Below are 11,430 nucleotides of genomic sequence, written 5' to 3' on the forward strand. Positions count from 1 at the left end.
TTTTTTGTACACTAATTCCCTGTTGTAATGATTGTTCCATTTTTTTTTTGTAGCGAGCTTGCGGTATAACCTGACGCGTGAAGAAGAGTGCCGCGTGGCAAGAATCTGTGGCTGTTGGCAGAATCGCAACTTGCTGGATCTCCGCCTACTTACCGGATGGGAGCTGTTGGTTGATCAACAGTTGACACGAGCTCTTGGTAAGTTTTTTCATCTGACATGTGTTTTAGTCTAGTTATCGTCGGGCTGACTCGCTGCCTTTGTTCAGATTCTCCGCCGGGTAACAGAGCTAGCCATGAGCATTTGAGAAAGCCATGGACCGTGCCGAGATCACTAATTTCCGGGAGAGCATGTATGCCTCGGGGCTGGCGGCCTCAGTCTAAAGCAGTAATCATCGAAGGAGAAGTCTTTGGGTCCAAGAAAGCAAGCCGGGAAGGCATAGAGTCGACGCGAAATCCCGGCTAATCAAAAGTACAGGCAGAAGGCCAAGAGCCTAGTCGTGCAAAGATCCAAGCAGCGTATTCTCATTCAGGTGCGAAAACAGCTTCTTCTCGACGCAGGAGATTCGTGAACAAGCCCATCTAAGAGCCTAGCAGTAGCTGCCTTTATTGTGACAGAGAGAGCTTCCAACAAGGAAGGCTCAATAATCCCACCTCGTGCCGGAACGTCATCAGTCCCAGAGCCTATTTGATGTGTCCTCTTCTGATTCAACCTCGTACAACAACTATGGCAGCCAAGAGCGCTGCTTATTCCCCTTCATGTCTGAAATCTTTGAGTTTGCATCCGCTGTTGATCGATTAGTTCCTGTTGAGGGAGAATTAGTAACATCCACTGAAGAGCAGCCGGCATAATCTGATCTAGGACTAGGACCTGGCCCTGCGTGTGCATTTAGTAGAATATTTCCTAGCGCTTTTTTCGGATCTCTAGAAACATACAGATTTTAGGATCTTCTATATCATATAGGTTGAACCGAGTCGGAGACTTAGCCTGATATTGCCAACCACTTCAGCCCGGAAGAGATGCTCATGTAACTCATTCACAGGGACAAGGAAAGCTGTTCTATGGCCACTCGGCGCTTCCGGGGAATGCTTTTTATGGTTTGGGGCGAAGAAATATGTGTTTTCGTAGGAGAGTTCATCTGGTTCAGGATTTGGCCATAACATCTGAGAATGTGTATACCGTCGGGAGTACATGACCGCGGAACCGCCCTATTCTTTTTCTTTTATCAAAACTATATTCGCATGGCTTAGAATCTACTCTACTTACCAATAGGGATATTCTGATGGGACCGAGGAATCGGAGTTCTCTCCTTTAGGGAGGATTGAGAAAGTACACCTCCCGGAGCTATTTGATCAAGTGCCGAGCTGCTTTCGCTTTCGATCGTAAATGCTTCTGCCGTGGCATCTACGAAACGACAAAGGAACAAGCATTTTCGGGGACTAGCCGGAGATTTCGTACCAAAAGAAAGGAAAGATCATTCTCCTCATTTTCGAATGAATTATTTAAATTGCGTATTTTAAAAAAGAAAAGTTTCCGAGCAAAGCGAGAAGCCACTTCTTGCCTAAGAATTGCTCCACCCGCTAGAAAATTGCATCGCATATTTCGTGGATTGAAATGTCGTATATAAATCTAAAAAGAAAAATAGCATACATAAATAACTAAAATAGAAGCCGCGCGGCGCTCTTTGGACTTTTCAAACTGGGCTAATGTTTCTGTGGTACTTCTTTCCCATGCTTTCCGTTGGGCAACACCCAACTACACCTCTCTATAGTTCTTCACTACTCGTACGGGAAGGTAAGAGGAACTTGCTTTTCTGGAGGGAATTATTGTTTGTCAATCAAGAATGCCTCAACTGGATAAATTCACTTATTTCACACAATTCTTCTGGTCATGCCTTTTCCTCTTTACTTTCTATATTCCCATATGCAATGATGGAGATGGATTCCTTGGGATCAGCAGAATTCTAAAACTACGGAACCGACTGGTTTCACAGCGGGGGAACAACACCCGGAGCAACGACCCCAACAGTTTGGAAGAGATTTTGAGAAAAGGTTTTAGTACCGGTGTATCCTATATGTACTCTAGTTTATTCGAAGTGGCAAAATGGTGTAACGCCGTCGACTTATTGGGAAAAGGGAGGAAAATAACTTTGATCTCTTGTTTCGGAGAAATAAGTGGCTCACGAGGAATGGAAAGAAACATATTCGATTTGATCTCGAAGTCCTCATATAGCACTTCTTCCAATCCTGGATGGGTGATCGCTTGTAGGAATGACATAATGCTAATCCATGTTCCACACGGCCAAGGAAGCATCGTTTTTTAATCTCATTATGACCGGAAGAGATTCTTTCTCGATCAGAATAGTGGAATGGAAGGCGCTACAAGAAGGGTATACCCCTTTTCATTTCAAATCGCCCCAGACGTTCAGAAAGGTTATCGAGATTCTCAATCGCTCTTTTTAGTGGGGAGGAATAGTGCGGGAAGGGAGCGAGACCGAGCCGAGCCACTAGGAGAGTAAGCCCTTCCCACGTGTCAAAATGAATGCAGCCTCAACCCGAGAGATCAACCTGCCTGCGCCTTTGATTTTAGGCCGCCGGCGGCGCAGAACGCACTAATCCGCGACCAGCAAGTTTTCCGAAACTGAACTGAATAGAATTGTGACTTTCCAAAAATGCTTGCTGAAAATCAAAGAAAGAGGGTCCATTTTCCCACGTAGTTCGTCGGTCAAACCAACGATTCTCTTCTCAAAGTAATAGAGAGATCTTTTTATAGTTAGACTTCTATCAATGCAATGAAAGAACCATCCCTTCCTATTTGTTTGTCCTGTCAGATAGAAAAAAATAATAAGAAGCCCTTACCACTTTAGGGGGTGGGGGTGAAGGGGGGGGGTTTATATACAACCGAGGCAAAGTGGTTTATGATTGAATCTCAGAGGCATTCTTATCATTTGGTAGATCCAAGTCCATGGCCTATTTCGGGTTCACTTGGAGCTTTGGCAACCACCGTAGGAGGTGTGATGTACATGCACCCATTTCAAGGGGGTGCAACACTTCTCAGTTTGGGCCTCATATTTATCCTATATACCATGTTCGTATGGTGGCGCGATGTTCTACGTGAATCCACGTTGGAAGGACATCATACCAAAGCTGTACAATTAGGACTTCGATATGGTTTTATTCCGTTCATCGTATCGGAGGTTATGTTCCTTTTTGCTTTTTTTCGGGCTTCTTCTCATTCTTCTTTGGCACCTACGGTAGAGATCGGAGGTATTTGGCCCCCAAAAGGGATTGGGGTTTTAGATCCTCGGGAAATCCCTTTTCTTAATACCCCTATTCTCCTTTCATCCGGAGCTGCCGTAACTTGGGCTCATCATGCTATACTCGCGGGGAAGGAAAAACGAGCAGTTTACGCTTTAGTAGCTACCGTTTCACTGGCTCTCGTATTCACAGGCTTTCAAGGAATGGAATATTATCAAGCACCCTTCACTATTTCGGATAGTATTTATGGTTCTACCTTTTTCTTAGCAACTGGCTTTCATGGTTTTCATGTGATTATAGGTACTCTTTTCTTGATCATATGTGGTATTCGCCAATATCTTGGTCATCTGACCAAGGAGCATCACGTTGGCTTTGAAGCAGCTGCATGGTACTGGCATTTTGTAGACGTGGTTCGGTTATTCCCATTTGTCTCTATCTATTGGTGGGGAGGTATATGAAGGAACGAAACAGTGAATTGAGGAATGAAAGCTGGATCACAAAGAGAATCGGGCTTTGGAAAAGAATGACTGCGTCTTTAATACTCCTTTATATTTGCTTATACAAAAAAGTCTTTCCCACTGCCCTACCAAATTTATCTGTATTCTGCCACATAACTTCAGGGATCGAAGGGATTATGGCAGATCATGTTCACCAAAAAATGACCTACGAATTTATCTTTTGCTCTTTCAGATTGTTCCTTTTAATCGTAATCAAAGATCTTTTCTTGTCTCTCGTTTCTTTTCCGAACAAATCGAAGAACCTAATGGATCGAACTCATCCTTGGCTGCTACGAAACATATCGGCCTTGCGTTGCGGAAGGAACGTTATCTTCTTGGGGTTAGTACTTCACTCCGGGTTCCTTGCGGCGCTGCCTCATGCTTGCGCTTGCTTGAATGCCAGTACGTTACTAGAATAGGTGGTTGGCTGCTGCGTCGCCGGAAGGGTCTTTTCCTTTGCTTGCGTAAGTTACCCTGCTTGCTATTCTATCACCCCTCGCCCGGCCTTTACTTGATTGATAGGGCTCCTTCACCAGAATCAATAGCCCAGCTACACTACCACTACCCGTAAGATAGAAGTAGGGCACTTCACTCACCTCAGAGAATGCACTACCTATCTGTAATCAGTTCAGCTTAGAGTTGTTTGCTGACACACGCGACTATCACGCTGGTTGCTGCTTTCACTCGGATTCTCCTCGGGCGGATCAAGGGATATTGGCTTGGCTTGCGAAAGAACTTATAGTTGCAGGATGGTTGGTTGACAGGTGTCTGGCTAGCAAAGAACCAGACAAAAAAAAACAAGTACAGTAGCGCTATAGGCTATTTGATATAGTATAGCCGCGGAGACTACTTGTGTCAGGGGAAAGCCTCCTTTATGGGTAAGCCCCTTTAGAGATAGGAAAACGGCCTAGCTGCTTTATTGAGAGATTTCGGCAACATTGAGAATTTAAAAAAGAAATTGCTGCTATTTCAGTGGTTGAAGTGCCGGTCGGCATTGCCTAAGTAACGTCCGACACTGTTTGCGCGCTTCTCTCCTCTTCATTCAATGCAAAGACAACCGCCTGAGCGTCTGACTCCAGCATCAGAGAAGAAAGGCCCATATCTAATGCTTGCTTCAACCCGCACGAGATTGCCAAAATCTCAACGAGAGGAAACTCCGGCGCCCATACCTTTTGGTCTACACACCAAATCCTAATTAGCAAGATGGATCTTCCTCTTATTTTTACCAGAAAAAGTTTTTCTGTTTCGCTTGTCAAGCCTAGAGCACACAGAAATGGGCAACTTGCCTGTCGATATTAGGAGAACATAAGATATTCTATTTCTCAAAGCGCCCTGAAACCATGCAAAAAGGGGCGGGGCAACTACTCTTTCTAAAGGAGGGGAATGCAAAGGATGGATCTTTGTATCGGATGCTACTGGTAGCTAAGCATTTGGATCTGCTACTCGGATTGCAAGTAGTGAAAAAAACTGGTGGTTCTTCAACTGAATCACAAATAGAAATTGGTAGAACTACGACTGATGAGTCAACTCGGTCAAGTACTGCAACTTTTCTTAGGCGCTGAGCTATGCATGGACGCCTATCGAGCCGCCGTTGGCGCCTGATTATGATCCCCTCCACGATATATATATCTATATATAATATCTCTTTGCCTTTGCATAGTATACGGGTCGGGAGGTAAAACCTTTCTAAAAAACCAAAAAGACTAGAGCACATCTTTCGTGAGAGAGGGATGCTAAGAACAACAGGCAATGCATTCTATCAAAGCATTCTATCAAAACATAGCCATTTCTCGTAACATAAACAGGAACGCCTCCTCGAAACAACAGGGATGCTTTCTAGGACTGGTTCAATAGGTGCTCTGGCTGGGTCAACTACTGAGCTGAATCAACAACTTACATTAGCTTAGATGCAGCTGTATCCGCCCACTGGGTCAATTGGATCTGATTCAATCCGCCTTTGACGCTGATCCACTGGATGCTGCCTCCCTTTGCTACTTTTTTCTGGGTCGACTAAAATGGGTGAAGCTTCTGCCTTCCCGGCTTCTGCTCTACCCGCCTCTGACTCGGCCTTTTCTGTTGAAACGAATGCTGTAGAGATGGTGGTGCCTTTGCTTGCTCTGCCCCTTTTTCTGGTGGGCTGCTGCTTCCACTGATTAATCGGGTCTTCAACCACTGCTTCTGCTGCCTCCATCTGAACTCTAGCTGGCTCTAGATCAATAGAATAAACTGCAACTGGGGGACTGATACTGATGCTTTTGGTTCCGAGCGCTCCGGATTGGTTCTTAAACCACCTATGTCTCTATGGCCTCTGCTTCTTTAGTAGGAAGAAGTGCCCCTTCATTTTTTTTATCAGCCGGAAGTGGAACAATGGCAGATTTCGGAACTGAGAGTAACTTAATAGAATGAATGCCGATTTTAGGAACATGTGAAATTGTTGGAACGCCCAAACATGAAACTCCCCACTTCTTGTTCCCGCCCAACCCGCTTTATTATCTTTCTCCTTCTCCTGGAAAAGTTCATTTCTTGATTCAATTTGTCTTATTGGCGCCCTTCTCTCTTGAAAGAGGAGTTCATTTTGTGAATGGCCAGTTTCAAATGTCTTTGTGCGTGCCGTAGGCGATCCAGTTGGTGCTTAGTCTGTCGACTCTATCTCAACAAAGGAAGAATCGTTCGTTCCGCTTCTTTTTTCGTAAATAGACTCAGTCCCCTGAGAAGCGGCGGATCCGACAAGCTCATTCGGTCACACCTCATTCGCTCACACACAATATGCATAGATAAATGAATCGATCTTTGTGAAAGTGCGATTCTAACTTTCACAAAGGGAGTGAATAATTTCACTGGCTTACTTTAGTTCTTTTTTCAATCGAGATTGGATGGGTGTTCAGTGCCGTGGCTACAAGATCGAAAAGAATTCCATTTCCTGTGAGATGCCAAAAGATTCCCATGTCTTTCTTGGTTGGACCAACCCAACCGGCGATTTCTTACAAGTCTTTTTTCTTTTTTAGAGCAAGAAGCGGAACTACAAGTGAATCTTAATCATTATGTATAACCAATTCATTTTCAAATATAGTTGGGAGACTTTACCTAAGAAATGGGTCAAAAAAATGGAAAGATCGGAACATGGGAATAGATCTGATACCAATACGGACTACCCATTTCAATTATTGTGCTTTCTTAAATTGCATACCTATACAAGGGTTCAAGTTTTGATCGATATTTGCGGAGTTGATTATCCTTCTCGAAAACGAAGATTTGAAGTGGTCTATAATTTACTGAGTACTCGCTATAACTCACGCATTCGTGTACAAACCAGTGCAGACGAAGTAACACGAATATCTCCCGTAGTCAGTCTATTTCCATCAGCCGGCTGGTGGGAGCGAGAAGTTTGGGATATGTTTGGTGTTTCTTCCATCAATCATCCGGATCTACGCCGTATATCAACAGATTATGGTTTCGAGGGTCATCCATTACGAAAAGATCTTCCTCTGAGTGGATATGTGGAAGTACGGTATGATGATCCAGAGAAACGTGTGGTTTCTGAACCCATTGAGATGACCCAAGAATTTCGCTATTTCGATTTTGCTAGTCCTTGGGAACAGCGTAGCGACGGATAATTAAGAATCAGAATAGGTCCAGTCCGGGGGACAAATCAATAGGAAATGCTATTTTATTTTTAAGAATAATAAAAAACTTCTATGAAATGAAAGAGTTTCGCGGGTGATCATCGGATATCATTGAGAAATAGGAAGAAGTGTTATCGAACGATTTCCTGCAATTCTTCCCAGTATGGAATGAGTAAAGAATCGAGCTACAAGTCTCAATCTATACAAAACGCACTGGGTTTTTGTGTTTCTTTCGGTTTCATTGATAGCAGAAGAGCCTTGCTCTATAGGGGCGCGAGCGCTTTACTAATATCAAGTAAAGGGGCCTGAAAAAAAAACAAACGTAATAGGGCTTCGCTTCTTCCCCTTTATTGAATTGAAAACGAAAGCGCTAACGCGCCTTATATTTATTATTTAGTAGAGCCGCTAGACGCTCACGTTTTTTGTCTGGTCTGGGTGGAAGCTGGCGGCAGGGCTTGCTTAACCGGATACACGGAATTGGGATCTCTTTCGCATGCAACTATTTCTATCGCGCGGGCTTATTATTTCATTTGAAACCCTTTTTGCTCATAAGTAAGTAAGCGTTGGTAGGAGCGGCGGGATGATGACGAGTATATAAATCACTAAAGAGCAAAAATAAGAAATGGCAAGATAAATTTTATATCGATGGAGGAAATAACGATGTGGAAAACAGGGCGGGGATTCTCTACATTGAAATCGATTCAAATTTGGTAAAAAAAAAAAGACTTTTCTTTACAGTCGTATCTACTGTGATAAGAAAGCGCTCTTAGTTCAGTTCGGTAGAACGTGGGTCTCCAAAACCCGATGTCGTAGGTTCAAATCCTACAGAGCGTGATTCCGTTCTTGTTAGGTTTAATTACAATGAAATAACTTCACTAACTTGAACAGCAACCAGAATTTTACCTCCTCCTTTCTTTAATCCACTGGAGGTAAAAAAAAAAATAGATTAGAAGAGGTTGAAAAGAAAGGAAAAAAGAAGACTTTAAAAATAGGACCTGATCCACCGTACATATTAGGTTTGCTGGAATCAATTTGATTCCTACTTCAAGCATTGGATCTCTATCTCAGTTAAGAGGAGTCATGGAAAGAACAGGTTCAAAATCACGATCAATTCCTTTTTCAAATCCGGCAGCAGCTGCACGAGCCCTTCCCGCATGCCATAAATGCCCCACGAATAGGAAGAATCCTAGAACAAAATGAGAAGTAGCTAACCAACTTCTAGGAGAGACATAATTGACTGCATTGATCTCGGTAGCTACGCCACCCACGGAATTTAAAGAACCTAAAGGAGCATGGGTCATATATTCCGCAGAACGCCGCTCTTGCCAAGGCTGTATGTCTTTTTTCAGCCTACTCAAGTCCAAACCATTAGGACCCCTTAGAGGTTCTAACCAGGGAGCACGCAGATCCCAGAAACTATGCGTTTCTCCTCCAAAAAGAACTTCCCCAGTCGGAGAACGCATTAGATATTTACCTAAACCGGTAGGTCCTTGAGCAGATCCTACGTTAGCCCCAAGACGTTGGTCTCTAACCAAAAAAGTAAACGCTTGAGCTTGAGAAGCTTCGGGTCCAGTGGGCCCGTAAAACTCACTAGGATAGGCGGTATTATTGAACCAAACAAAGCAACAAGCAATAAAACCAAAAACATATAAAGCGGCTAAACTATAAGATAGGTAAGCCTCTCCAGACCATACAAGTGCACGGCGAGCCCATGCAAAAGGTTTGGTTAAGATATGCCAGATTCCACCAAGTATACAAATGGAACCTAACCATACATGCCCTCCGATTATATCTTCCAAATCGTCCACACTAACGATCCACTCTTCTCCGCCAAAGGGGGATTTTAGTAAATAACCAAATACAATACTTGGGCTAAGGGTCAGGTTGGTAATTTTCTGGTGGAGAAGACACTGCCCTGTCTACATCCATATCAGTGATTGGAACTTGAACTGGAGGTTGTGTTCCAAAGCGCATGCTGCAGGTTTGCTTCTTGAGCTGTTCATCAATTTGCCCCCCGGACTTCCGGATCACATTCTACTTTGTATTTGCTGCATAACACAACACCCTTTATGATGGATGCCTTTGGCCTTCTTGGTTCAGAACTAGACGAGCGTAAAATCCACTTTCTTTTTTCTTTGATTGTTTTTTTCTTGGCCAGTTGACTTCCACCACCATGTTGACCTCAGCGAATGGTTCAGTGTCAATCTTCAGAGGCTTGTCTTCGCTTTGTCCTGCAATTTTGCCTTGATCAAACCATGTTTGGAGAAGTGAGCTGAACACAATCTTTTGTGTGATGCCTGTCCATTTTGTGCAATTTGCAAAACTTCTTCCCCTTCAGCTTAGGCAAGTCTTTGTATAACTGGGGATTGAGCTGGCTTCGCAGCGAGAAGTTCATCAAAAATTTCTGCAGCTTTGGATAAGTCATAGGGAAAGACCCTATGCTCTGGTCTTGGGAACTCTAATTGATCCACTTCATATGGATGAGGAGGTTGGTATAGCTCCCTTGCAATATTACCTTGACCAGCAGCTTGAATCAGCCTTACTACCCCTAGTCATAGGAGCAGGTCCATTGACTCTTTGAGCCCTATTTCCTTTAGGTTGTCGAACCTCTTAGGCGTAGTAGTAGTAGTAACAACAGGAGGCTTGACTGCTTGTTTGTCCTTCTTAGCAGAAGAATTGGACCCTGGTTCATTGATCTTGACCCCTCCATTCTTCTTAGGAGTTTCCTTAAATGTTGGTGCCACATAAGGCTACGAAGTAGCGGTCCGTAGGTGAGACCTATCTGTTCTTTAGAAGGGATGGTAGCTTCACCAACTGGTAGTTTGCCTGTACTCTTAGCTGCTACAAAACCAATACGCGTTCCATCCCCTTTTGAAGAGGCTTGCAGACTCCTTAGGAGGTGACTCCATCCGTAATTCTTCATCAGGGCACGTTTTCAGACTCCTTTGGGATTTGTTGTTCAACAACAAATTCAGATTCCTTTGAACCCCGTTGGGAGTCCCCGTTTAACCTCTCAAGGCGCATAAGTACGTCTTTGTTATGATCTTCCTCCTTCTTTCGAATCCCTGAATAGCCTTAGTTGAGTTCTCAATAGCTTTGGTCAATTTGCGCCTTTACTCACGACCTCCTTGCTCTTTCATGATTTCTGTCATCATGAGCATGGCCTCTGAAGGAGTACTAGATTTACCAGCATCGACCCGTCACGTCTTGGCTTTCTCTAGCGAGTTTTGCAGCGTATATAGGAGCGTATTCTGGGAAACGCTCTGCAACTTCTTTATCAGAGAGATGTCTGCACTGTACTGAATTTTGTTTGTAGTTGGAATTCCTATCTGAGTTGTTAACCCTACAAGTTCCTATCCTTAGAGAGCGGATGATAGAAGTAGAGCATTAACGTCCGTTGTTATCTATCGTCCGCTAGTCCCCGGGACTTATACTTCTTTCTTTGAGATGTAGCTTGCCAAAGCTTCTTGACTTCTTGCCTAAGTCTATGCTAACTCTCCTTTTAGCTCTTAAGGGGTTTTGCTTAGCTTCCTTATAATTGGCTTTAGCAGATGAGCGGGATGAGCTACTAGGGAAGAGAGTTACTTACTCAGCAGTACGGAAAGAGAATCGAAGTGCTTAGAGGCAACCATTAGAGGGATGACAAGCTTTATCATCACTCGATGCGCACGCAAATGGGTCTTTAATCTTCCAGGTCAACCGTCAAATAATACAATGTTCTTCCATAACCTTAGCTTGCCTTATTAGTTAGTATAGTAGTTAAGGTCAGTAGAGCGGGAAGAAATTAACCAAGCAAAGGATACTGAAACCCATGAAGCAAACAACGGCTACCAGAAGAGTGTCATCCGTTTTCCACAGGACAGTTGCGAGAAAGCAATTCTCGATAGAGGAGAGTACGACAGAAGACAGGGCCAGACGAGATATTGAAAGGCTTGAATGGACAGGTAAGGGGCAGCCGGATTTCACCTACCAGGCACAGGACTTATTGGCTTAAGAAGCAAGCCAAAGCTTTAGAAGAGTCGCCCGGTCATCCTTTGTTGCTTGCTTTGGGCTCAT

The 11,430-nt window shown here is 43.8% G+C and overlaps 1 protein-coding gene and 1 non-coding gene across 2 annotated transcripts; both read left to right on the top strand.

The window, feature by feature from the left end:
* The first annotated feature begins 457 nt into the window (after nucleotides 1-457).
* On the top strand, nucleotides 458-4,027 carry LOC112169645 (cytochrome c oxidase subunit 3). The gene is given in 4 exon segments (XM_024306712.2): nucleotides 458-2,311; nucleotides 2,545-2,565; nucleotides 2,567-2,626; nucleotides 2,930-4,027. Coding segments are annotated over 4 exon segments (1,335 nt in total). The 5' UTR covers nucleotides 458-1,840; the 3' UTR covers nucleotides 3,713-4,027.
* A 4,107-nt stretch (nucleotides 4,028-8,134) lies between these two features.
* Nucleotides 8,135-8,208, top strand: TRNAW-CCA. Its single transcript has one exon. It is a non-coding gene; the product is annotated as a tRNA-Trp (tRNA).
* Nucleotides 8,209-11,430: the final 3,222 nt, after the last annotated feature.

The sequence above is a fragment of the Rosa chinensis genome, chromosome 6 (genome assembly GCF_002994745.2).
Source record: "Rosa chinensis cultivar Old Blush chromosome 6, RchiOBHm-V2, whole genome shotgun sequence".
NCBI lineage: Eukaryota > Viridiplantae > Streptophyta > Magnoliopsida > Rosales > Rosaceae > Rosa > Rosa chinensis.